General features: G+C 48.0%; 1 protein-coding gene and 1 long non-coding RNA gene across 3 annotated transcripts; one reads left to right on the top strand and one right to left on the bottom strand.

The window, feature by feature from the left end:
* Positions 1–39: 39 nt before the first annotated feature.
* Positions 40–27,292, top strand: Xpc (XPC complex subunit, DNA damage recognition and repair factor). Of its 2 annotated transcripts, none has more exon segments than NM_001107874.1 (16): positions 40–192; positions 5,345–5,549; positions 7,349–7,455; positions 9,048–9,168; positions 10,542–10,626; positions 11,293–11,450; positions 11,902–12,022; positions 15,490–15,579; positions 16,351–17,223; positions 18,061–18,221; positions 20,371–20,452; positions 23,561–23,695; positions 23,793–23,962; positions 24,430–24,523; positions 25,225–25,314; positions 26,301–27,288. In NM_001107874.1, coding segments are annotated over 16 exon segments (2,802 nt in total). In that variant the 5' UTR covers positions 40–98; the 3' UTR covers positions 26,517–27,288.
* Positions 15,488–24,303, bottom strand: LOC147994970 (uncharacterized). The gene is made up of 3 exons (XR_015686842.1): positions 24,138–24,303; positions 18,361–18,437; positions 15,488–18,262 (listed from the first exon to the last, which is right to left on the bottom strand). It is a non-coding gene; the product is annotated as an uncharacterized LOC147994970 (long non-coding RNA).
* Positions 27,293–27,605: the final 313 nt, after the last annotated feature.

Below are 27,605 nucleotides of genomic sequence, written 5' to 3'. Positions count from 1 at the left end.
GGGGGTGCGGCCAGGCATGGCACGCCTCGGGGCGGAGCCGGCACGCGGAGACTTTCGGCAGTCCTGCGTGGTTGTCCGGAGGAACGCCTCTGGCTAGCATGGCCCGAAAGCGTACCGCAGGCGGAAAGCGGAGGAAGCGCGGCCAGGAAGCCGAGGACAACAAAGCAACCCGGCCTGAGGAGAGCGATGCGGGTGAGAGGCCAAGTCTGCAGCATGTCAGGCGATGGTGGCGGAGGCTGGGGCGGGCGGCGGAGCGGATCTGTGTCTACCGCAAGGTCTTTACGGCCCGATGCGTCCCCCCTCCAGCCCCCGAGGGCCTCTGCTATCTGTCTTAACCCTTCGGTTAACCTTTAGTACCAAGTTCAGCCCCATAGCAAGTGTTGAAGGCCGAGCTGGAGAAAGCTTCGCAATTGCCTGGTATCTCAGGAGATGCCAAAAACCAGGACCGAGGGAGACCTGTAGTGAGAGATCTCTCTCATCAAGTTCCTGACTGCCATCCAGTGTAACTCCAGCTCCGGGTTTTTAGGATGCGCTTTCTGTTACTCTTGTTTTTTGCTTTGTTTTTCCAGACAGGGTTTCTCTGTGTAGACCTAGCTGTCCTGGAACTTGCTTTGTAGACCAGGTTGGCCTCAAACTCAGAGATCCGCCTGTCTCTGCCTCCCTAGTGCTGGGATTAACCGGCATGCACCATTACGCCCTGGCTGGAATGAGTTTTTAATCTAGATCTTGAACAAGATCCATCTTTCCCCTTAAACATATCCATCCCCCCAGTTGTTCTATTTCAATAAATCATCCCTTTTAAAACACACGTTAGAACACATCTCTTCTTAACTGCCAGTTCGGCATCAAGTCCAGTTCAGCTTTGGAACCACCGAAATCTGTACTTAATTCTCTTAATTTTATAGCTAGAGATCTTGTCCATATCGTTAAGGAAATGAACTTCAGGTTGCTTCTTTTCTGGCTTCCTCTCATCTGTCTGCCCCATCATCTAGCAGCCAAATGGATGTAGAACCACAACAAAACCTTATGCCTCTGTCTTCTTACTTAAAACCTCCTTAGGTTTATGCTCTCCAAGTATAGTATCTACCTCTCTTAGCTTGTTTCCCACAAGATTTGGAGGTTGTCACAATTCTACTCTGTCTCCTCTCCAGATACTCTTATTTTGATTTTTTTCCTGTTTAAATATCAGGCTGGCCTAGAAGTCGATCTTCCAGTCTAATTTACCTCCTGATCACGGGGATTGCAGATGTCACCATGCCTGGTTCTCTCTGACCATCTTTCTCCTCTTTAGACTTACTGTTTATTTATCTGGAGGCTCAGCCTTTGGTGTTTCTTTGGCTTAGAATGTTCTTTGTGGCTCTTGCTGGTGCTAATTTCCTCTCTGCTTCAGGTCTTAGACACTCCATGATCATCTTAAGGTAGTCATTCCTGGGAACCCACTACCACGGAATCCCAGTTACTGCCATGTCAACCTCTCATTCTCAAGTGATCTTCTTATCTGATTGCTTGAGGAAAATGTAACTTTCATTAAAACAAGTCTCATGTTCTTCAATATCCTATTTTGTATTTCCTCTTGTTTCCATCCCTGAAAAAACATTGCATTTTATTTATTTATTTATTTTATGGGTATGGGAGTGCCTTCATGCATGTCAGTGCACCATGTATGAGTTATGCCTGCAGAGGCTAGATGACGGTGTTGGATCCCCCAGAATTAGATTTGCGAGCTGCAGTGTGGGTGCTGGGAATTGAACCTGGGTTCTCTTGAAGAGGTAGCAAGTGCTCTTAACTGCTAAGCCATCTCTTTTGCCCTGCAAAAAAAAAAATTTTTTTTTAATGTGTAAAATGCATGCTGCTAGAGAAGAGATAGCTGGACCTTTTAAAATAACCAGATAGAAAACTTGTTTAGTTCAGTGACCCTCCCCCCTCCCACCCTGTGGCTCCTACTACACTGGAATCCGATTACACATAGATCATGAATTCATCGTCCACTAGGAGATGCTAGTGTTTGCTAAACTTGAGAGGAGTTGGCTTACTCCACACTTAAGACGCTTCAGCTTACTCATTTACTCATTTGTTTCTGGAGTATGTGCCATGAGGCCATGAGGTGTCCACCAGTTAGGTACGTTCTACACAGCCGCTCTGAAGTGCACCCCTGTGCATGCAAATGAAGGTGAGGCTTGGCACCTTTTGGGAGTTGGCAGCAGAGAGCATCATCACTCACCTTGTTGCTGAGTGGGCCCCTCCTCTTCGTATGTCCCCCCCCCACCCCCCCCACCCCCCCGTGATGTCTTTACTGGGAAATTGATTAGTTTCTCTATCATTTATTCAGTGCTCCCCAGCCACTGTCTAAGTCCTGGGAATATAAATGAAGCAGGCAAACTTCCTGTTAGGATGCTGATTTTTTTATGGGGAGGCAAGTGAGGTGCACATGACAAGATTTTAAAAGGAGAGAAAGAGAGAGAAGCAAATTGACATGGTGATGAGTAAATCTCCAATCAAACTGCCACTGTTGTGGGGAAGAGATTATCGGTGCCCTGGTACTGTAACCAGTTACTATGTGCAATTTTGAGCTCTTCATAAACCACTCGGTGGCATGGGGGCCAGGCAGGCAAGTATTCCTATGCAAAGAAAACAGGATGCTTAAAGGCTCGTGGCTAGACTCAGAATGAAGAGGTGAGAGGTGGGAATTGAGATGACTGAAGGGCAGGGACCTCGGCCTGGAGATCATGCTAAGGAATTTGAATTCATCTAAGTGTCTTGGGAGAAGGTGATTGCACTTGCCCTTAAGTCTCGGTAGCTGGATCAGCAAGCCACAGTGGTAATTCTTCAACTGTTGAAGTGACATTGAGCTCAAGCACTGGTTAGGAATGTTAGACAGTGCTCAAGTTTGGAAACTAATCTGGAGATTGTTTGAGAGGCTTCCTTACCCCTTTGTGTCTTGCGAAAAATAAACAGCAAAGAATACTGAAAAGCCACCTGTTTCTGTCATCTAGAGATTACCGCTGCAGGGTGATGGTCGATTTCCGTGCCATCTGTCTTTCAAACTTAGCAAAAACAACACTTCATGTTGAACATCGTATTATATCATTTTCCTTTATTTTGTGTATTTCTTTTTTTTTTAAATTTATTTATTTCATGCATGTAGGCACACTGTTAATGTCTTCAGACACACCAGAAGAGGGCATCGGATCCCATTACAGATGGTTGTGAGCCACCATGTGGTTGCTGGGATTTGAACTCAGAACCTCTGGAAGAGCAGTCAATGTTCTTAACCACTGAGCCATCTCTCCAGCCCCCCATTTTCCTTTATTTTAATAATGATTTAATTAAGTCAGGCGTGGTGGTGGACCTTAATCCCAGCACTGAGAAGGCAGAGGCAGGTAGATCTCTGTGAATTCAAGACCAGCTTGGTCTCCATAGTGAGTTCCAGACCATTTAGGACTACATAGCAAGACTTTGCCTTAATAACAACAAAACATATTTTATAGGGTAATTTAATCATTTCATGGCAGGCTATTCAGGGTAGTTTGGTTTAGCATAGTTTATTTTTTGAGACAGGATCTTGCTTTGTAGCCCAGGCTGGCCTATTACTTTTAGCAATCATTTTTCCTCATTCTCCTAGTGCTTGACTCACAGGTAAATACCACCATGCTTCCCTAGATATTCAGAGTTTGGGGGAAAATTGATACTGTAAGTGTGCTGGATAGTTTTATATCAAATTGACACAAGCTAAAGTCATGGGAGAGGGGGGAACCTCAATTAAGTATCTCCATAAGATCCAGCTGTAGGCAGGCCTGTAAGGCATTTCATAATTAGTGTTTGATGTGGGGAGGGCCCAGCCCATTATGGGTGGGGTTATCCCTGGGCCAGTGGTCCTGACTTCTACAGGACTGAGCAAAACATGGGGAGCAACCCAGTAGACAGCACCCCTCCATGGCCTTTGCATCAGCTCTGTCCTCCAGGTTCCTGCCCTGGCTTCCTCCAGTGATGAACAACAGTGCTGTGGATGTGAGAAACCCTTTCCTCCCCAAGTTGCTTTGGTCATAGTGTTTTGTCTCAGCAGTGGAAACCCTAAGGACAGTAAGCATACTGTAATTCTTTTTCCGTTATATCCTCCACCTTTTCAAACACAGAACCAAACTCTGCCTTTCAAATGACAAGTTTGTTAGTGCCTAAGAACAATTTTCTCTTTGTTTGCCATTGTATCTAAGTGTTTAAAACATGGAAATTGCTGAGGCAGGAGAATTATCACAAGTTCTTGACCCTGTCTTTGAAATTAAAAAAAAAAAAAAAGACAAGAATTAGTGATTTACCTAGCATAAAAACAAATGTTTGTCTAATGTGAATTTTAGTTTAATTAAATTACTGTTTTATTTAGATCTAACCAAAGAGTCTTTGCCTCCCCCACAAATAAAAATATTTTTTCTGAGAATAGCAAGACAAACAGTGAATGACAGAAATGGGTTTGATTTGATAATTCAGCACTCCCTTTGGAGTCGCCTGCAACCCCATTTTTGAAACAGGGTTTCTCTGTGTAGCCCTGGTTGTCTGGAACTCACTCTGTAGACCAGGCTGGCCTCAAACTCACAGTGATCCACCTGGCTCTGCTTCCCTAGTGCTGGGATTAAAGACATCATCACCAGCCCTCTTTGGAGTCTTAAAGCTAATCTTGTCTCCCTAAAGTCAACTGGAGCAGAGTTATGGGATGCAGAGTTTCTGCTTTGGATTTGTTGATTAATGCAGATATTTCAAAAATGGAAAAACCTTTTGGTATCTGAACACTGGAATTGATGCCAAGTAGTTGAGAAACATCCACAGTCCTGAGGCTGTTGGCTTACATGCACCATCTAGGTTAGATTGGCAGTGGGCTTTGAGCAGAGTTTGGTCTAAAATATGTCAGAAACACAATGGTAAGAGTAAGGTGCAGAGGTTTGTGAACCGGAAGCATCTCACCTGAGGGTAATAGATAGATTCTAATAGGCCTTGACAGGTAGGTAACCGACAAGGTGTCGATGAGTGGGTTCAAGCATTTAGGGTGGTTTCAGTTTTAGAAGTACAATAAGAAGGGGGAGTGATCTGGTGGTGTAGCTTGATGACAGTGCTTCCCTACCATACAGATCAAGGCTTTGCGTTTGATCTGTAATTTTTAGCGTGACCATAGAGAAGGCTTCATGTGAAAGGCTGAGCACAGGGTGCCGTCTAGACACGGGCTGGTAAACAGGTCATAGGTGACCAGAGCCATGGTTGTGAGGAGATTATGAACGTTCTCCTGACCCTTCCTACAAGTCACACTGCGTCCACCCTCCCAACCACCCTTCACATCTTGCCTTCTATTGTTACCTAGACGACTTTGAAGATGAGAAACAGAAACCCCCAAGGAAGTGCTTTCTCCCGAAAGTTTCCCAAGGAAAGAGGAAGAGAGACTGCAGTGATCCAGGGGACCCCACAAATGGTGCAGCAAAAAAGAAAGTGGCCAAAGCCACCACTAAGTCCAAGAATCTCAAGGCTGTGAAGGAGGAAGCACTCAGCGACGACGGGGATGATTTCCGGTGAGACACCTAAGCACAGAGCCCAGTGGGTTGCTCAGAGGAGCGGGGGTAATGGGGGTGACTCCTTGCTCTCTAAGGGGATGTGGGAAGGAGGAGGGTCTTTAAGCATTTCTAGACAGGGCCAGGCCAGCAGGAGCTGGAGGCCTCGGTTCTCTGATGAGTTCAGTGGCTGCTCACAAATAGTGCTTTATTCATGGTTACACAGCTGGCTAGAAGCACCCTCAGGAGCAGAGCTCAGAATTCCTGATTCTTGGTCTGGTGTTCTCTCAACTTCACATATACTTAGCAGAGAGGCAGGAAACTTCCTGTCAACCAGAAATTTGGCACAGGTAACTCATGCCCAGCTGGACTTTGAGCATTCACTGGTCACATTCTTGTTCCCTGTTGCTCTTCTTAGTTTTCTGTTTCTGTTTTCTAATAGTTTAGCAGGTCAATCCAAAGGCCTCCTGTGTTGTGAGTAAGCACTGATCACTGAGCCTGAACCCCACCTCAGCCCCTCCCTCCGCTCTGGAGAACTCTCTTTCCCTCTGACTCATGTCTGAAGCCATCAGCTCTAGTTGTTTGTTTGAACAGATTCTTGGTCTCTTTGCTCATGTTTGGGCTGCTGCTGCAGCTGCAGAGTGTGATATGTCCACTTGGATGACAGTTATATATGACAATGCAGTGTATTCATTGCTACCCTCTAGGGTGATCACACCTCTTGAGTCTCAACTACAACTGTGAGCTTCATTCATGTTCACAGGGCCTTCATTCATGTTCGTGTAGGGTAGCTGAATATTCTTATTTCAGTACGAGGGACAGTAAAGATGAGACTTAGTTCATTACCCAGCCTCAGCAAGCTGGTAGGTAAATAGCAGGAAATGGGTAAGAGTTCTTTCGCTTCTAAATAGGTCAGACTTGCTGTTGATGTTGGGAGGGCAGTCCAGCAGAGGGCAGTAGTGGGCCGGGGGAAGCAGCCGGATTCTCCATTATGGTTCCTATGCTTCCTGGAGCAAACATAAACAAAAACAGAGGGTTTTTGGAGCTTTATTAAAGCTCAAGACTTTGATGGTCCGAAATGTGTGCTAAAATCTTGGCTGTTTCCAAGTTATAATACCAAGTTATAATAATGTTTATTTACAAGGCCCAAAGTAACCCAGAGCTGTAGAGGGGTTTTGGGGTTTATATATGAGTCTACGGAACCGTATCAGCTCACTGGCAGCTGTTCACCTTGCATCTCACTGGGTACCCAGCTGTTTATCTGCTGGGGTTTCCTCTGTGAGCAGCCACCCAGCCTGGACCGGTTACAGGTTCTTGTGTGGTCACACCTTACTTGCCCCGTGTGAGGTGTGCCAACTTCAGTGTCCTTGGGCTACATTTTCTAACGGGAGAAAAGCACTCTGAGTTGATTCACAGCTCTCCTGGTGTGAGCCTTCTCCTTGGCCTCCAGCTACTTGCTAGTGTGCCCAGCTACCTCAGTTCTCCCGGACTCCTAGGACCACGTGGCTGTTTTAATTTTGCCTTCGTCTTTTCAAGGTACAGGAAGGTTTTTGTTTTGCTTCGTTTTTATTTTTTTTGTTTTTTTCTTTTTCTCAAGGATTGTGAGTTAATAGGTTCTGGGTTTGTCTTGCTTGGTAACCAGGGCAGCCTTACACTGGCGCTCTTCCTACCTCAATCTTGGGACTTGTGAGAGTCAGCTGTCCATCATTTCATGGATGTGATTGCAACAGTCAACAGAAGGACTCCTGTAGGTTCTGCCCAGCCTGAGTGTGACAGTAGGACATGTGAGTGAGCCTTCTGTGTCTTTGATCCCTATACAGGGACTCATTGAGTAACTGCAGGAAGGCAAAGAAACATCCCAAAAGAGAGGTGGTGGACCAAGGCACCGATGAAGATGACAGCGAGGATGACTGGGAGGAGGTGGAAGGTGAAGTGCCTGTCTCCTTTTCTGAACTTTGCTTCTCTGTTTGCTGTTCAGAGCCAAGTCACATGTTGCAATCTTGTTTTTCTTTGTAACAGACCATCTTGAGATACAGTTGTAGTAGGCACTTGACAGAAGCAGTTTGGAGGAAGAGTGCACCTAGAAAAGCCCTGTAGTCCTAACTCCAGCCCAGCACCACCTCACATAGCTGTAGAGCGAGTTCTTTGCTTGCCTGAGGCAGGTCTCTTCACTGGCAGCGTTATGCAAATTGCATATAACTGAGCTGTGCCTAGTCAGCCTGCAGAATTTGGGGAGGAAGTCTGCAAGTGCTGTATGCCTCAGGTCTACACCACGAGAAAGAGCCGTAGTTAATGCTAATCCATGGTTCCTTCTGTGGGCATGCTTCCTCAGCCTTTTATTTTGACAAGGTTCAAATTACCAAGAGAGAGAGTAGTCTGGACACCCAGTCCTTTATATTGAGTGTTTCTTTCTCTGTTTAGTCCTAAAGCTCGGCTTTTGAATACTTGAGCAAACCTTTACTAAGAAGGTAGTGACGTCTTATCTGGCAGAGCTGCCTCATCACACCCCAAACACGAAAACAACCCTCAGTTATTAAAAAAAAGTCTTTAGAGCTCTCTTGCTTTCTTTCTTTCTAATTCAGGTCCAGGGGTGGTTGAGTTTGTAAATGCCTTTTAATTTAACTCCCACCACGTGTATTACCTTTATTAATTACTTGTGGTACAGAGGATTATAGCTTTAGGGATGCTAGGAGGGTGCTCTGCCACAGAGTTACAACTCCTGTTTCTTGCTTTTTTTTTGGTTTTGTTTTTAAAGTGTGTGTGTGTCTATTGTATGGATGTATATGTGTGAATGTGTGTGTGTTTTATGTGTGTGTGTGTGTGTGTGTGTGTGTGTGTGTGTGTGTGCGCACGATGTGTGTTTGATCAGAGGACAACTCCCAAGAGTTCTTTTCTATCACCTTGTGGGATCCAGCCCCAAAGTCAGGTCTCCTCAGGTTGTGTACAGTCTTGCCAGCCTCCAGGCCTTGTTTTGTTTTGTTTTGTTTTTTAGGTGAGATCTCTTATTGACCTGGGACACAAGACCATAAGACCTCTGGTCTCATTGCTGAGTGCTGGGATTACAGATGGGTGCCACCATACTAGGCATTGTCTTTTCCTCTTTGGCTTTTTACAGCAATGCCTGCTTTGAAAAGTTCTGGCCTCTTGCATTTTAGAATATCTGGTTTTGTCAGATAAACAATCTGGAGTGTTTATCTATTCCTGATTTTGTCTCTCCAGCAGAACCCCGATTTTGTTCCATATATTGACTATCGTTATTGTTAACTTTAACTTGTGTGTATAAGTGTTTTACCTGCATATATGTCTGTACCGTGAGTATAGATACCCATGGTACCCATGATACCCATGGAGGCCAGAAGAGGGTGTTGAATCCTCTGGGTCTAGAGTTACAGATAGCTGTGATTCACCACGTGGATGCCTGGAATTGAACCCAGGTCCTCTATAGTCAGGGCTCTAAACCACTGAGCTATCTCTCCAGCCCCAATTAGTGTTATTAACCTTTAAATTTACTGTTGGTAGAACTTACTGAGCCTGTGCTGGACATGGGAGAAAATTCTGCTACCTCGCGGTCTGACCTGCCTGTGAAGGCAGTGGAGATAGAAATTGAAACACCAGAGCAGGCGAAGGCACGGGAAAGAAGGTAGGCTGGGCTCTGCGTCTGTGCTCCTGTCCTGAAAATAGGCAGCAGATACACCAAGAAAGCCTTCGCATGTTAGAGTGGTCTGGAGCCACAGGGAGGACCTAGATTTGCAGTAGGACTGAAAGGAGACACCTGGCTGTTCTGGCTGGGTGGGAGATGGAGGTGCATGACAAGGACTGGGCACCTTGTTCATCTCTTACTACCTGACCCTTAGAGCAGGATTGGAAATGACAGGCTCAGAGAGCATCAGTGACAGTCCTGGAGCCACTTAGCCAGTGAGTGAAGGATCTGAGACTTGACTCCCCATTGGCTGACGTGGCACTCACGCTTTCACTACCACATATCCCTACAGGACTTGAGATAGTACCCATTGTGGAAGGAGCACCCAACCTTCCCAGGGTGCCTGGTTCCACTGTAGCCTCCCGATGGCCTAGGAAAATGGAGCAAACAAGCTTACTAATGAGGTTCTCTTCAGTGGGCAGGGAGGAGGGAGACGTTCAGGAAGTCCAAGGTTTTCCTGAAGGTTGATGGGCCAAGGGTAAAAGATTTTGCAGAATTGTCATGTAAATGTATTTAATTTAGCATCAGTGTGGTTTGCGGAGGTAGTCTGTAGTTGAGATTCTGAAGGAAGGGAATTTAAGGCCTGGTGAGGCACAGCATTCTGGGAGGGGTTGGCAGATGTATCACCCGTGTCCAAGAGCAGATTTACAGATGGGAACTGTTGCATCCAGGGGCTGCACAGAGACCTGTGAACAGGTTTGCAGATGAGCAGTGCTGCATCCATCGTGGCTTCAGGGATGGACCAGACTGGGTCAAAAGACAGCCGTGTGGACAGTGATCAGTTGATCAGTGACTGGTCAGTTGATCTTAGACAGAGAAACCTCAACCCTCCAGATGCTCAGTGTGTTACTATAGAGAGGTGATCAGGGAGGCAGGGCTATTACACAGAAGTAAACAAGGAGGAGGGCTTATGGTGTGGCGCTGGATCAGGGGAACAGGCTTAGGCCGTCTCAGTAGGAGCAGTCTTCAGGCTGTAAACGTGGTGCAGAGCTATGGTGGACATTTTCTGTGTACACTTTTAGCATCCGTACATGAACCCCCGAGGGAGTGAAGCCTTCCCCATTTCTTTGAGTCTCATGGGCAAGGGAGGCTTTGCCATTTCCCTCGAGTCTGAGGCTGTGGGACCCTTGGCATGGCCATGCCTATGCCGACAACACATTTAGACATCGCTCTCTCCGCACAGAGACGGAGCAGATGGTGGTTGCTTGTTGATTTGACTGAGTAGCACAGCCCTGTGTAGGAACCCGGGGCAGGGACTCCTGTATCATGGCGGTTTCCTGCTTCAGTCTTGGTTCTCTCACTGTTTGTTTCAGTGAGAAGATAAAGATGGAGTTTGAGACATACCTGCGGAGGATGATGAAGCGTTTCAATAAGGAAGTGCAGGAGAACATGCACAAGGTAGGGCTAGGCGGGCCATGAGGAGCAGGGCCAGCCGGGACAGGCAGGCCTGTGTGGTTGGGCGCTGTCCTCACAGCTGGGCTTACAGGAGGTGCTTAAGTGGACTCATTTCACAGGTGTTGAGGCAGATGTGCTGAGGGAAGGAGGCGGAACGCTCTCTGTGGACATGAGAGAGAGTGGACAGCCTTACTATTACTGCAGTAGGTCAATGAAGGGTGATGTTGAGGGTGGAGGACAGGAGTTACGGTGGGGTGGCCAGCGGAGCAGGGTGGGTTTAGATGAGCAGGGTGAAACGAGAACAGTCAAGGAGGTTCATGCTCGGCCTCCAGTGGTGCCCTGAGCAGCCTGTGTCTCCCACTCCCTTTTCCTGCTGGCATCACTACAGCAGACCCAGGTGATGTGATGCTTCATCTGAAATCCTGCAGTTTGTGAAGGGAAGGCTGTGGAGAGGAAATGTTCTTACTTGAACTAATGGATTCTTTGAGGAGAGACAAGAGTGAGACACAAAGCCTTGGAATATGGCTGATGCCAACCTCTGTACTTGGACTTGCTGTGTGTAGAAGCACAGCCAGTGTTTCCTGTGCACAAAGCATCTGAACGTGGCAGCACTGTGCATGCTGTCCTCAGCCTTCCCTCTGTTCTGCCTTCTTCCACCCTGCTTTGTAGGTTCACTTGCTGTGCCTGCTGGCCAGTGGCTTCTATCGAAATAGCATCTGCCAGCAGCCAGATCTGCTGGCCATCGGCCTCTCCATCATCCCTATTCGCTTTACCAAAGTGCCACTTCAAGACCGGGATGTCTACTACCTTTCAAACCTGGTAAAGTGGTAAGGCTGTCTACTGTCCTCCAGCACTGGGTTATAGGATTGGGCTTCTCTTGGGCTGACACAGGTCAGTTCTATAGACCTCTCCTGAAGTGGTCAGTTGGTATCAGGAAGGGGCATGACATTGAGGAGAGGGACACACACCAGGATGGTCCTAGGCCTAAAAGAGAGCCTTGGCTGGCTTGAGTCCCATATCCTCAGGCTAGTATGAGGAGTTCTGGGCAGAGGAGCGGAGGAAACAGGGTGCTTCCTTTGGGCGGGCAGTGGAAAGGGTGCTCAAAGAGGTGGCAGCTGAGTTGGGTCAGTGATGGTCAGCATTAGCTAGCTGGGCTGAGAAGAGCCAGTGCAGGTGTGTGAGTCCTAAGAGTCACTTCCTGTTGGTTTTCTTGGCTGTAAAAGACTAGAACTCCTTCATCTTGACTGCTGTCTAGAGGAGTACCTGGTCTCTCCCCAGGTTCATTGGAACCTTCACTGTCAATGCTGACCTTTCAGCCAGTGAGCAGGACAGCCTGCAGACGACCTTGGAAAGGAGGATCTCCATTTACTCTGCGAGGGATAATGAAGAGTTGGTCCATGTAAGTGGTTCCTCTGGTGACACTGCTCATTAATGGGAGTAAAATACCGTGTCATCCTGGGAGGTGCCTGTTGTCTCAGTGTCAGGGTTTCTGTTGCTGTGACAAAACACCACGTCTAAAAGCAAGTTGGGGAGGAAACGGTTTACTTGGCTTACACTTCTGTATTGCTGTTCACCATTATGGAAGTCAGGATAGGAACTCAAAATGGGCAGGAACCTGGAGGCAGGAACTGATGCAGAGGCCATGGAGAGGTGCTGCTTACTGGTTTGCTCCTCATGATTTGCTCAGCCTCCTTTCTTATAGAACCTAGGACTATTAGCCCAGGGATGGCATCACCCATAATGGACTGGACTCTCCCCCTTTCATCACTAATTAAGAAAATGCTTTACAGTCATAGCTTTCTTTTTTTAAGGTAACTTTTTTATTAACTCATATATTACATCTCCAACACAGTTTCTCCTTGCGCTTTCACTGTTTCTCTTCAGAAAAGAACAGGCCCCCTAGGGATATCAGCCAAGCATAGCTTAATAAATTACAATAAGACTAGGCCCAGACCCTCACATTGTGGCTGGAGGGGGCAACCCAGTGGGAGGAAAAGGGTCCCAGAAGCAGGCTAAAGAGTCAGAGAGAGGTTGGGGATTTAGCTCAGTGGTAGAGCGCTTGCGCAAGCGCAAGGCCCTGGGTTCGGTCCTCAGCTCCAAAAAAAAAAAAAAAAAGAGTCAGAGACAGCCCAGCTTCCACTGTTAGGACTCCCAAAAAACACCAAGCTACACAACTGTAACATGTGCAGAAGGCCTAGGTCAGACCCGGATTGTCTCTGTTCAGTCTCTGTGAGCCCCTATGAGCCCTGGTTAGTTTATTCTGTGGGCCATATTCTTGTGGTGGCTTTGATCACTATGGCTTCTACAAGCCTTCCTCTGCTCTTTCAAGGAATTCCTGAGCACTGCCTAATGTTTGCCTTATAGCCAAATCCTATGGAGGTATTTTCTCAGTTGAGGTTCTATCTGTTCAGATAATTCTAGTTTGTGTCAAATTGACATAAGACTAGCCACACAACTGACCCCTTGTCACCTTGACATTCAAAGTCCAACAGTCTTTTACAAATTCTAATACTTTAAAATTTCAGTCTCTTTAAAATACCCAACATCCCTAAAAATCTAAATTCTCTTTTAAAAGTTTAAAGTCTTTTGGCTATGGACTCCTGTAAAAATCAAAATTAAATTAAATAGCTTCTTCTTTTTTTTTTTCTTTCTTTCTTTTTTTCGGAGCTGGGACCGAACCCAGGGCCTTGCGCTTGCTAGGCAAGCACTCTACCACTGAGCTAAATCCCCAACCCCCTTAAATAGCTTCTTCAAGAGGGAAGAACCAGGGCACAGTCATGATCTGAACCAAGCAAAACCAAACCCCAACAGTGTAAGTAACTTAGTGTCCAAATTATCTGGGATCACTCTTGATCTTCTGGGCTCCTCCAGCAGGCTTGAATCTCTTTCCAGTTCTGCCCTCTGCACACACACAGTTTATCTTTGGGACTCCGGAGCCTCCACCTCACTGCTGCTGCTGTTCTTGGTGGTCACCCCATGGCACTGGCATCTCTACAGTGCTGGGCAAAGGCTCTCTTCATGGTGCCCAGCCTCAAGTTCTTTGCATGACCTCTTCAGTCCTGGCCCTTCAGTGTGACTGAGGCTGCACCTTACCAATGCCTCCCCTGGCCTCTTACAGAGCCAAGCCTCAGCTGCTCTCTGTGACCCCTGCATGCCTTCAAAACCAATACCAATTGGGTGACTTTTTCATTACCAAGTTTGGCTGCTAGCATGAGGTACAACCTTGACTGTTTCTGAACAGCTTGTATGTGCTCCCCCTGAGAAAACACTTCCAGATTTTACTTCAGTGATGCTGGTTTCTTCTCTGTCATTGCCAATTTCTTAGCTCCAGATAACCATCATCAATTGTCCCAGCAAAGCAGAGGTTTCACTTTAGTAGTTCTGGTATCTTGTTGATCACAACTGATTCTTCAGCCCCAGCTAACCAGAACCATAGGATCTTAATTCAAATAATAGCCCTGATAGAGCCTTTAAACTTCACTCTGAAATCTCACCAGCCAGGCCTCTGACTTTTGTATTCCTTCAATATTGTCATCTCCCAAGCGCCTACAGAAGAGCTCCCTAAGCACAGAACACTCATGGCTCTACCTGCAGAGTTGTAAAGCCCTTCCTCAGACAGTGCCTATTCAGGACACCACACTGCACTCAATTGTTGAGTCCCTTTGTTTCCTCCAGATTGTCATGGTTTCCTTTCTTTCTGGCTTTGGTGATCTTCACAATTTTGCAGGGAGCTGCCAGGGATCAGAGCCAGGGCCTTGAGTGGGGTGAACATGCTCTACCATTGAGCTGCCAGGGATCAGAGCCAGGGCCTTGAGTGGGGTGAGCATGCTCTACCATTGAGCTGCCAGGGATCAGAGCCTGGGCCTTGAGTGGGGTGAGCATGCTCTACCACTGAGCTGCCAGGGATCAGAGCCAGGGCCTTGAGTGGGGTGAGCATGCTCTACCATTGAGCTGCCAGGGATCAGAGTCAGGGCCTTGAGTGGGGTGAGCATGCTCTACCATTGAGCTGCCAGGGATCAGAGTCAGGGCCTTGAGTGGGGTGAGCATGCTCTACCATTGAGCTGCCAGGGATCAGAGCCAGGGCCTTGAGTGGGGTGAGCATGCTCTACCACTGAGCTGCCAGGGATCAGAGCCAGGGCCTTGAGTGGGGTGAGCATGCTCTACCATTGAGCTGCTTCTTTCAGCCCTTTCTTTCAGACAGGGTCTTTTATGTAACTCAAGATGGGCCATAATCATGACTTCTGCCTCAGCCTCCTGGCTGCTGGGATTGGGGGTGTGTGCCAGGACCACAGGACTGCTGTGTAACACATTGCTTTTGTTTGTTTGTTTTATTTAACTTTTTATTGGTTCTTTGTAAATTTCACATCATGTACCCCAACCCCACTCGTCGCCCCCTCCCTTCGTACCCGCTCTCCACCTTGCAACCTCCCCTGCAAAAGAAAAAAGAAAAAAATCTTGTCATGAAAGCTATAGTGTGTCATAGTGTGCCCTACAGTATACTCTTTTGTCCACACTTCTGGCAAATTTTAATTGCAGTGAGTCATTGGTCATCATTTTCTCTTAATTGTACATGGAACACTTGTCTACAGGGCAATCAAAAAGTAGATAAGCAGGAAGAGGCTGAGATAACTGTAGCCAGTGATGTGTTATCAAGTGTGCAAGTAGTCTAATATTATATTATACGTAGTCCTTCTTAGGATCCTCTCCTGTGAGCTGAGTCTCTGTAGTGTCAATTATATCAGTGTCCTGAGGACTTGTGTCCTGTCTGGGGGTGGTCCCGGCTCTCCCATCTCAGCAGCAGAGCACATTGGATTAGCTTCCTCACACTGTTCAGTTAAATATGTTTCTCTTATTCTTGTGTTATAGATATTTCTTCTGATTCTTCGGGCTCTGCAGCTGCTCACCCGGCTGGTCTTGTCTCTGCAGCCCATTCCACTGAAGTCAGCTGTGGCAAAGGTGAGGTTCGTGGGGCATCTAGAGAAAGGGAGTTGCTACTAGAGAGGAAATCTGTCATGTTTTATTTTATTTATCTTACATTTGAGTGTGTGTGTCATGGCACTTGTAGAGATCAGAGGACTTTTTTTCTCCCAAGATTGTGAAGTCCTGGGACTTAAACTCCAGTTGAGACTTGCCTTTAACCACTTGAACTGTCTCACTACCCTAACAATGTCGGATTTTTAAGAGTAGATATTCATGCAGCCGAGCTCCTTTGAGCCTACTTTGCTTTGAGGCGGTATTAAATGGACACACGTGTAGCTGTTAGTACCCCGAGCTCAGTGTGCGTAGTCATGTGAGAGAGGGTTGTTCCGAGCTATTGTTTCTAGCCTCTGAACCAGGTAGAAAGTTGCCCATCCTCGTGAGCATTGTGGAGGACCGATGGATAAAGGACTCTGCATTTTTAAGTATGTGAGGAAGGAGGTCAGTGCTGCCTCTCTGGGGCGTCAAGTCATCTCAGGCCTGGCAGTAATGGAGGTTGATTATCATAGTTTAGCCACAGCTGTACTCATGGAACAAATAAGACAACGGCAAAATTAATATGTCTCTCCCTCCCTCTTCTCCACTCTCTTGTTTGAGAGAAAGTCTCAGGTAGCCCAGATTTTTGCCTCAGACTCAACTGTAGTTGATGATGACCTTGAACTCCTGATCATCCTGCCTCTTCCTCCCAAGTACTAGAATAAAGGCATATAGCACCATACTCAGGAGTGCCAACATTTCTTACTGTTTCAGGGGAAGAAATCTTCCAAGGAGACATCTTTAGAGGGTCCTGGAGACTCTTCAGAACCTTCTAGTAACATTCCAGAAAGCCACAACAAACCCAAGACCAGCAAAAGAATCAAACAAGAAGAAACCTTGTCTGAAGGCAGTGGCAAGGCAAATGCCAGAGGAAAGAGAGGCACTGCCACCGCTGGCAGCAGGCAGCAGAGGAAGCCCTCCTGCAGCGAGGGAGAGGAGGCCAAGCAGGAAATCCAGAGCCATCCACAGGCCCAGAAGCGGCGTGTGGCTGCCAAGGTGTCTTACAAAGAGGAGAGTGAGAGTGATGGGGCAGGCAGTGGCTCTGACTTTGAACTGTCCAGTGGGGAGGGCCAGCATTCCTCTGATGAGGATTGTAAGCCTGGCCCTCGAAAGCAGAAGAGGGCCTCAGCTCCTCAGAGGTCAAAGGCTGGTTCTAAGAGTGCTTCCAAGACCCAAAGTGGGAGCCAATGGGAGCCACCAAGCTTTTCAGTGGCATCTTCAAGCTCTTCAGCCTGCAAGCGAGGCAAGAAGATTTCCTGTGGTGGTGAAGAGACAGATGATAGGAAAGCTGCTGGTGTAGACCAGTGGCTCGAGGTGTTCTGTGAGCCACAGGCAAAGTGGGTGTGTGTGGACTGTGTGCATGGTGTGGTGGGCCAGCCTGTGGCCTGTTACAAATATGCCACCAAACCCATGACCTATGTTGTAGGCATTGACAGTGATGGCTGGGTCCGAGATGTCACTCAGAGGTATGACCCAGCCTGGATGACAGCAACCCGCAAGTGCCGGGTTGACGCTGAGTGGTGGGCTGAGACTTTGAGGCCCTATCGGAGCCCACTTACCGAGAGGGAGAAGAAGGAAGACCAGGAGGTAAGACGCTGGCTGCACAGACCCAATGCTGGGCAGGAATCACGTTTGGCTCACAATCCCCATCATAGTCCATCCTTGAGGGCAGGAACTCAAGTGGGAGCAGAGACAAGAACATGGAGGAAAGATGCTTCCTGACTTGGTCTCCACGCTCCCATTCAGCTACCTTTATATCTTCCAGGATCACCTGCTAAGGGATGGCATTGCCCACAGTGGGCTGGGCCTCCTACATCAATCAGCAATCAAGAAAATGTCCCACAGATAGCCCATAGGCCAGTCTGATGGAGGCAGGTCCTCTGTTGAGATCTCTCTTCCCAGATATGTCTAGGTTTTTGTCAAGTTGAAAAAAAAAAAAACCCATAAAACAACATCAACAAAACCAATACAATGGTGCCAGTCTGTAGGAGCCTCCTGGTGTTTTGAAGGAATACCAAGAGAAAGTTAAGTCAGCTTTGGGAAACAGAATTTGCTTCATAGCAGTGGGATTTACTACTGATGACTGAAAACCCACAATTCCTACTGAAGTACAAGACTTGTGCAGATCTCAGAAAAGCTGTAGGGTGGTTGCTTAAACCTGTCAAGCCTGTTTTCGTTAGAAGGTGGGCCTGGTCTGTTTAGGATTAGAGACAGATGCCTTTCAGATACGGGGGCACATCACAGTTACTAGGTCTTCCTGGCTTTCCTCAGTGCACCTCATGGCCACAGTGACTGGCAATGTCACCAAGTTGCTGATTGGTCTGGGCTCCACAGTCTATTGTCAGAACAGGCTCATGTATAGCAGCCCACTCGTAACCCCCTTCCTTGTCTAGGAGCATGCTCACCACTGTTTGTCCTTTGCAGTTTCAGGCAAAGCACCTGGACCAGCCTTTGCCCACCTCCATCAGCACATACAAGAACCACCCTCTGTATGCCCTGAAGCGCCACCTCTTGAAATTCCAGGCTATTTACCCTGAGACAGCTGCGGTCCTTGGGTATTGTCGTGGAGAAGCTGTCTATTCCAGGTGCATGAAGCATTCTCCTTTTCCTCCTGGTGGCCTGGTACCTTACAGTAGAAAAATTGGTATTGTCTCCCATGAAGATCTTTAGTAGAATGGCTCACCCTGCTAAGGTTTAGCATGTTGAAGGATTGGTGACAGGTACCTTTCAGATGCTGGTGCACTTCACCATAGGTTTGGCTGTTAGCAGTAACCTCAGGGGTGAACCATGGTATGCGTGTACTGTGAAGAAGAAATGAGAGCTCAGTCAAACATGTATTAAAAGACCAAGAGTGAAAAGCTGTGGGGAGAATGATATAAGTGCAGGACGGTTAAAATACAAGACCATAGAAGTGCACCTCGAATCTAATGCACATCAAAGCAGAGAACGGAAGGAGTCAGGACCCACTCACAGGCATGCCAAGCCCTGCTATCTTAAACAAGTCATGACGTGGATACTGGCGGTAGCCAGACAATAAGTGTACCTGTGTGCTTCAGGCAAATGAAGTCACCAAAAAAAGTACTGTAAATAAAAACCAAATATACAATATTTACAAAGTTAAAACTGAAGAAAGAGGAATAGAATTTAGAACTGAGGAGAAAAGCAGCAGAAATTTTGAGCAATAGCAGTGGAAAGCAAATGAGAGGGATTTTTAAGGATATTGATGTGTAAGGACCGAAGCATGGGGCTGCTTTAAATAAATGGAAAACGCAGAAGAGATGTGTAGAGACCCAGCATGAGGATGAGTCTTCTGATGGGGAACAGGTCCTGCTTCGAGCCATGCTGGGGAGCCACACCAGACCTTTATTTTTACCTGTGAGTCATCTTACCAGCCTCTCCTTCCTTAAAACTATTCCCTGCCTGAGAAGCCATGGTTTGTTTACTCGTGTCAGTGGATACCCCAGCCCTTCCTTTGGCTGTTGGGAGTGATGTTGCTTTGTGTGTTAGTTGAGCAGATGCTTGGCATACTACAGAAATTTGAGGGAGATGGCTGACCTGTTTCCTCAGTGGCCACACCACTCACCTTCCCCTCAGCAGTGCACAATGGTACCAGCCACTCCATGTTCTCACCAGAAGTAGCTGGCAGTAGCCATTCTGAAGAGAGTGAAATGGTTGGAAGTTGGCATCATTCTGAGTGCTGTGTGCACTTCCTGGCTGTTTCTTAGGAGTTTCCAAGGGGTGCCTACCCATCAGCCTCTCTGCCTGCTAACTGGTCTGCTCCTGTCTGTAGTCCTTTGGGCAGTCAAAGATGATCTGGCTCCAGTAGGAGTGCAGGGTGAAGCCTCTGTCCTCACAGAGAAGTACTACCTGAGCTGGTCATCCTGGCTGATGGATGAGCTGCTGGGGCTCTACGGTGTAAGGGACTGATGTGGGCCTGCTGTGTTCTGCTGAGTCCATGCTGTGCTGTGTGAGCTATGCTGTGCGCAGCTTTGATAACCAGCAGTAGAAAGCAGTACACACAGCGCAGGCCTGGAGCAGCTTCCTGATGTCTGCAAACCTAATGACCCCGCTTGCCTCATCCTCAGACACGGGGGTGTGAGCTGAAGAGGTGCTGGGCTGTTGAAGAGGGCCTGGCCAGGGGCCGTCTAGCTTTACTGAAAGAATTGTAGGCCTGTGGTATAGCTCTGAGCTCAGAGACAGTAAAACAAGAGCAACTCTGCGCCTCATTACTTGGGAGTAATTACTCTGCCTGAATCATTTGTTGCTGGTATGGATGTCTTCCTCCACCACAGCCTATTCACTTCTTCAGTTAGTTTTCCATAGTTTTCTATTGAGTTTACCACGCCTTATGAGGAGTCACATGTCCCCACGTTGTTGAGAATGGTTAGACCCTCAGCAGGTGCTGCTCTGTGACTGCTGACACCTGCTTATGCTGGCTTTCACCGCACCCCACATGGCAGAGAGAGTTTGGACCATAGTCCTGGGAAAGGGGCAGTCAAAACTAGGAACAAAGCCTCAGAAAGCTCCAGCTGGGCGAGGGTCACACAGGCACAGGCAGTCCAAAGGTGAGGCCTTTTGCACTGTGTGGTGCAGGAAGGGTAAGGAGCAGGGCCTGCTCCAGTTGTGAAGTGAAGCTTGGGAGGAGAATTAACATCTGCTACATACAGACTCAGGTGAGAGCCAGAGGTCCTGCATCCCTAGTGTGCACTGAGTCTTCCCTTTGTCTTCCCTTAGGGATTGTGTGCATACCTTGCACTCCAGGGACACGTGGCTGAAGCAAGCAAGAGTGGTGCGGCTTGGAGAAGTGCCCTATAAGGTAACAGCAAGATTCCTGCGAAGAGAGATTGATTTTGCTGGCAGCAAGAGCTGGGAGGAGAAGGTAGTAAGGAAGCGCTGCTGGTGCATGCCCAGATAGAAGAAATAACCTGTTCTTTGCCTCCAGCAGGGTTTGAGGAGCTAAGCATTTAAATTTTTTATTAATAAGGCATGTATAGGAAATAAGTTTTCCAAATAAGAACTATAGGCCTGAAAGTAGCCTGAAGACTCATGCTATAAGCTCAAAGGCCAGCAGGTTAGAGCTGGGTTGCTGGGTTATTCTGAGGTTCAAGCCCTGCTTCATAAGAAACCTACTAGCCTGGTTGCCCTGCACACCAGTTCACCAAGCATTAGCTGCTGTGTTTCGGTGACCCTGGGAATCACTACCATAATGTCAGCCTTACAGATGAGAAGATTAGAGTTTGAACAGGATATGTCTTGCCAGGAGGCTTTGCAGTTAGTAACATCCTAGGCTCAGTAGGACTCACAGGCCCTCATCTCAGCTCTTGCCTCTGACTTTGACATCTTTAGGTTAGCTGCCTGTGAGAGCCATGAACTCAGCAAGATGTTCCAGACGTTTCTCTGGGCATTGGCTCAGTCACACAGGCAGAGCACAGTGGCCCTTACATACACGTACTGCTCTGTTGTCAGATGGAGGCGGAGCCCAGTGGGGCTGTAACTGGAGCTGTGGTGGGCCCTTAGCCAGTGGGAAGGGGTGGCAGGTCTCAGTAGTAGTGGCTGCCAGCAGTGGCTTAAGTGTATGGAGCTGCCTGCTGGGATCTGCCTAGACCTGCTCAATCTCAGACCAGTGTTGTCCAGGGATTATAGTTGAGTCGCACATTTAACATTTTTAGTAGCCATTTCGTGAATTAGTAAAATTATTAATAAATACATAATTTATTATACAAAATTATTTTTAAACTTATTAAAGTTATAATAAAATTCTTAATAAATCAATAAACTAAATTTTATGTAGTTCCTATTTGTAATTCTGTGTTTGACTTTCAGTATCTCAGTTCAGACTAGATCCATGATTGCTCATGTAACACTCACTTCCTGAACGACTCCAGATTTCTCCTTTGTTCTGACCTCCAGCCTCCTGCCTCCTGCCTCAGTGTCTCTTCCTTGAGTAACAGTCACAGCCTCCTTCCTAGATCAAATGCATTCTCTGTATTAGTTCTGTGGCTCTTTCTGGAACACACTGGCCTCTGTGGTGATCTGGCTCTAGCCACCTATTACTTCAGGTAGTGGCCTCACGTGATCATGGTTAATGCTGTAGTACCTGCCTCCTCCTTTCTAGACCACCCCAGATGCAGCTGTTCTCCCTGTCCTGGGCCTAGATGCCCTTCTCTGCAGCTGTGTTCTGGTCAGCATTTCCCTGTCCCACTGATGTCTTGGCTTCTTTGTGGCCTGCTCCCATTCTTCCCTGCATTCCTTACCTCTCCCTACAGCCTGAGCTCTGTCCACAGGCACTGCCTCTTCCCCATGATTACTGTCCTGGCATGGAAGAGGTGCTCAGTGACTTCATTGAACACATGGATGGACTGTGGCCTAGTGTGCTTTCTGGTGCTGTGGTAGCCACCGTTACCAAAAGCAAGTCGGAGCAGGAAAGGGCTTTGGCCTACACTTCCAGGTCATAGTCCATCATCAAGGGAATTCAAGGCAGTAACTAAGGAGGAAGTATGCTCGCTGGCTTGCCAGGCTCGCTTACAACCCTGCCTGGGTGCGGGGCCCCAACAGTAGACTGGGCCCTCTCACATCAGTCTTTTTCAGATGGCCGCAGGCAAGGTTATCTGATCAAGGTAATTCTAAAGTTGAGGCTCTCTCTTCTTAGGCGACTCTAGGTTGTGTCAAGTTACAATAAAAACCTAACCAGAGCAAACAGCTTTAGGAGACTGTCAGACACGGAAGCCAGCTGAATCCACAGGCTAGCTGAGAGGTTATGCTAGAGGATTAGCCATCAGCTTGGGCCATACCAAGCCTGAGTCCCTTCGGTGGGTTCCTCATCTAAATAGTGATTTTCCAAACGCTTTTAAAAGGAAAAGAGTGAAAAGGGTGGGAGAGGCCACATGTAGTAAGCTCTTTACCAGCAGCTTTTGTTGACCTGACCCCTGCACCAGAGCAGTCTGTGTGCCCAGGTCCAGGCGCCATTCCTTAGCAGTTTCTTGTGCTGCCCGTCTGTGTTATGCAACCTCTGTTTGCCACTCCTCTCCTTCCACCCCTTAGCTTCCCAGGAAAACATGTAGGTCTTAACTGCTGTGCACTGCTTTCCACGGGTGACACTGGTGGATAGTGATTGATCACTCTACAGAGAGATGGGGGTTACCAGGATTAAAGCCTGGCTCTTCTCACCTATAAACCATGGTGCCTTAAGTAAGTCATGCCATCTCTGTCTCATGGTAATGGGTGTAGGAACTTAGGACAGAACTTAAAAGCCTTCGTGAGGGGTTGGGGATTTAGCTCAGTGGTAGAGTGCTTGCTTAGCAAGCTCAAGGCCTTGGGTTCGGTCCCCAGCTCCGAAAAAAAAGAAAAAGGAAAAAAAGGGGTTGGGGATTTGGCTCAGTGGTAGAGCGCTTGCCTAGCAAGCACCAGGCCCTGGGTTCGGTCCCCAGCTCCGAAAAAAAGAAAAAGGAAAAAAAGGGGTTGGGGATTTGGCTCAGTGGTAGAGCGCTTGCCTAGCAAGCACAAGGCCCTGGGTTCAGTCCCCAGCTCCGAAAAAAAAAAAAAAAGAAAAAAAGAAAAAGAAAAAAAAAAACCTTCGTGAACTGACTTTGGGCACAGAATATCACGTGGGCTGCTCCTCTTGGGCTCATTGAGATTAGTGGTTATCTAAAGCATGGAGATGGAGGTCAGGCACGATGGCACACCGTGATCTCAGACTCAGGCTGAGGCAGGAGGATCAGGAGTTAGAGATCAGCCTGGGCTACAGAGCAAAATTCTGTTTCACCTCCCTCACTAAAAGAGAGTGAGAACCATATAATACCTACCCTGTGTGAGCTGGCTAGGGAAGGCCCACCTGTGTCAGATTGACAGCACTCAGTGCCTGGTGCAAGCTGAGTCCTGGAGCAAGAAGCATTTCTTATAACCCGCCCTGTTTCCTCTGGAGTAGATGGTGAAAGGTTTCTCTAACCGTGCCCGGAAAGCCCGGCTTTCGGAGCCCCAGCTGCATGACCACAATGACTTGGGCCTCTTTGGTCACTGGCAGACAGAAGAGTATCAACCTCCTGTGGCTGTAGACGGGAAGGTAAGGGCAGCTCTGGGGGTGGGGTGGGGTGGGGATCAGTATAGGCTGCCCAGTCTACCTGCCAGCTACTCTCTGGCACGCCCGTCTGTCTCTGCAGGTGCCCCGGAATGAGTTTGGGAACGTGTACCTCTTCCTGCCCAGCATGATGCCTATCGGCTGTGTCCAGATGAACCTACCCAACCTGCACCGCGTGGCCCGCAAGCTGGGCATCGACTGCGTGCAGGCCATCACTGGCTTCGATTTCCATGGAGGCTATTGCCACCCAGTGTGCGTGAGGGGCCTTTGGTGGCAGTTGGGGTGGCTGAGGTCCACATTTGACCATGGGTTTTAAAGTCAGTCTTCTCCCCTCATCAGCCCCAGCTTCTAACAAGAAGCAGTAGACCCAGTGCAGTGAGTGTCCTGGTACTGCTAAACAGAAGCCCTGCCCCCTAGTGCTACTCACAGACTGGGGACCAGGGCATGGGCTGTGTCCTTGCTTCCTGGGTGCTCCTGGGTGAAGTGGGGACTAGGGTTGGGAACTCTCTGGCGCTCAGGCAGGGTCTGTGGAGGAAGAAGTACAGGTTCTCAATAGGCCTGCCTCCTGCATGGCTGGCATCTGTCTCTTGACTGGCCAGGAATGTCGATCGGGGCTCCAAATGCTGAGAACGGGCCACTGGCTTCTGAGTAAGGGAGGAGGAGGAGGGGCTGGGTAGGTGGCCAGCTCAGTGAGCTCAGCTGTATTAATGTTCCCACAGAACTGATGGCTACGTTGTCTGTGAGGAATTCAGAGATGTGCTGCTGGCTGCTTGGGAGAATGAACAGGCCCTCATTGAAAAGAAGGAAAAGGAGGTGGGTAGTGTGAACGGGGCCTTGGAGGAGAGCAGCAGGTTCAGTTGGGGGCCCCTGGCCCAGCCACTCCTTGCATCATTGAAGATGGTGGGAGGCTCCGTGTTAGCTCTTCCGGTGCTTGATGGAAGGTATCATTCTAGGGGTGAATGTATGTTCAAGGGACCGTGGGCCCTGACTTGGAAGGCCCAGATTCTAGACCTGATTGCTGCCTTCCCGTCAGTGTCAGTGATAATCACAAAAGGCCTTGTTGCTGGTGGCCTTCCCTCTTTTCTTTGTTATGTGGTGTGTGCATGTGTGTGTGTGCATGTTTATGGGGCACAAGGGAGGCACTCATGCATGTGGAGGCCCAAGGTTAACATCTGGAATCCTCAGTCATTCCCACTATTCACTGAGGCAGGGTCTCTAAATCAAACCCAGAGTTAGCTCACTGTTAGCTAGCCAGCTTGCTCTGGGGGTCCTGTCTCCACTCTGAGTCTGGAATTATAGGCAGGTTGCCATGTACACCCAGCATCTGTGTGAGTTCTAGGGACCCAAACTCTCATACTTGCACATCAGATGCTCTAACCACTCAGTGTCTACCCAGGCAGAGACCCTCCTGACCTGAATTGCATAGATACAGGTGTTAGAGCATCAGGCTCTGCCTTAATATTTTTCCGATGATGCCTTTTCTTCACCTTGCCTCCCTTTACTTCTGTCTGCAGAAAAAGGAAAAGCGGGCACTGGGGAACTGGAAGCTGCTGGTCAGAGGACTGCTCATCAGAGAAAGGCTGAAACTCCGCTACGGGGCCAAGGTCAGCATGGGGCCTTTGGAGACAAAATAAGCCTGGGGTCCTAAGGTTACCACTCAGTCGGTGGCCCAGACTCTGTGACATCACATTATAATTAGCTTTATATTAGGAAGCCTGCCAGTTGACCTCAGCTAGCTGCTCCTGCCCTCCCCTGCCCTGCTCTGGGTCCTGTTACTCTAAGCTAGACACTTACACTGGGACTAGTTTACTGCATAGTTCCATATAGGTAGTTCAAGTTTGTTGGGTCTTTTGTGTCTGCACCTCTTGGCTTCCAGGACTCCCAGTACTGTGACCAGCTTCCAGCCTGCACACTCTACGAACCTGTAGCATCTGTCCACAGTACTGGGTATGGGGGAGGGCTTTCTTCCCTGTACAGGCAGAACTTAGAACAGCCGAGTGATGGGTACTAAGTCAGACCCAGCAGGCCATGCTCTGAATGTTCTTTCCCTTTATGATCTCCCTTCCTATTGCCTGTTTGCCTGCTAAGAGACATTTTAGTCATGTGTTCCCTTGAATCTGGTTAGGGACCCCTTCATCTGGTTTGTTCTCACTTGCTTTTGGCTATCCATTTACTGACTTATACTGTTCATCCAGGATCCCTCCCCAAGCTAACCCAGCCAGCCTCCAGGGTACCACCTCAGATCCCTCAGTGCTGAAGTTTGGTCATAAGCACTGAGCAGATGAAAATGCCATGCATTTGTGTCAGAGTAAGGCGACATGCACGCCAGCAGCTGTTTGCCCTAGAACTTGATTGAGCTGCCTGCTTGAGCATCCTCTTTCCACCAGCAGTTTTCACCTAAGTACCTGCTTGGATGAGCTTGGATGAGGCTGGGGAGGGCCAGCAAGTCAGCCTGGGCTCCCAAAGCACCACCCACACCCTTGCCTTCCAAGAGGCCCAGTCAGGCTCAAGACTGGGTTCTTCTGGCCCTTTTAAAGTCATTTATCTGCAACTCATCATTAACTGTGGCCCCTCCCTGCCTTTCCCCCAGAGTGAGGCAGCAGCTCCCCATGCAAATGCAGGAGGCGGACTCTCTTCTGATGAAGAGGAAGGGACCAGTTCACAAGCAGAAGCTGCCAGAGTTCTGGCTGCTTCCTGGCCACAGAACCGAGAGACTAAAGAAGAACAGAAGCCCGAGTACACGAAGATGACTCGGAGAAGGCAGGCAGCAGAGGCTTCCCATCTCTTCCCATTTGAGAAGCTATGAAGCCAGTGTCCTCGAGGCCAGAGAAGGCAGATAGCTGATGGGCCTGGGGACTAGGAAGTTGTGCTGCAGATCAGTCTGACACCAGCCCAGCTGGATCCCCATAGGGTGGTGCGGTAAGCTGCCCAGAGTCTACTCTGGTGTTTGGAACACTTTACTGGGAGATACCCTCTGACCCCTGGACCTTGGTATTCCTGTCTTTGGAAATGGGAGTGAGTTTTAGAGGGTCTCATTTGTTTTCCCAGCTGGTGTCAAATTTAAAATCCCTGTCTTATAGTGAGGGCTGAGATTATATGCATATACCACCATGCCTTATCTACCCTTTATTTCTGTTTTTTTAAATAGAAGTCACTGGGAAATTATGGGTATTGGAGCAATGAGAGGAATCCTCCTTTAGTGCAGTTCACATGTAGAATGCTTGCTCTCCTCTCTCCTTCAGACCCAGGGCATTTGCTCTTCAGGCCTGCCTTCCTGAGTCAGGTTTCCTGTACTGCCTGCTGCTCTTTTGTCAGAGAACACAGGTCATCTCTTGTCAAGGCACTTTTGGGATTTTATACTGACAGAAGACTAGAACAAAGCTAAAAATCAAGAATGAAAAAAAGAAAACAAATAGAGAATTATGAAAATGTTCATAAAAGATTATTAGTTTTTGGCTACATTTTATTCAATTCTGGATACATTTACTTTGTACTGGTGATACATTTTCTAAGCTGCTGTATGTACTACTCAGGAAAGAGTCCTTTTATAGAACCTACAGGAAATAAAGAATTTACCTAAAAGCCCTTGGCTGCTCATTTTCTTTCAGGTCTTAAGCCAGCTAAGAGGGTCCAGGAATTTTCTGTGTGCCGTGGGTGAGACTTGGAGAAAGCTCAGGTGTATTTTCATGGAGGCGTGGAACTCCTCACACACCAAGGAAGCTTTTGTGTTGACCATATTTGATATTGCTTCATCTTAGAATCTTTAAAATGTTGAGTCACTCTTACCAAGGCAAACAAACAAAACATTTGGGGTATGACTCATGTTGGACACTGGAAGAGAAACAGACTAGGGTCACCATGGAAACTGCACTCTCGTACTTTCTGCACCAGAGCC

The sequence above is a fragment of the Rattus norvegicus genome, chromosome 4 (assembly GCF_021556685.1).
Source record: "Rattus norvegicus strain SHRSP/BbbUtx chromosome 4, alternate assembly SHRSP_T2T, whole genome shotgun sequence".
NCBI classification, from domain to species: domain Eukaryota; kingdom Metazoa; phylum Chordata; class Mammalia; order Rodentia; family Muridae; genus Rattus; species Rattus norvegicus.
Note: the sequence above shows the minus strand (reverse complement) of the source record. Positions and strands in the feature narration are given on the sequence as shown.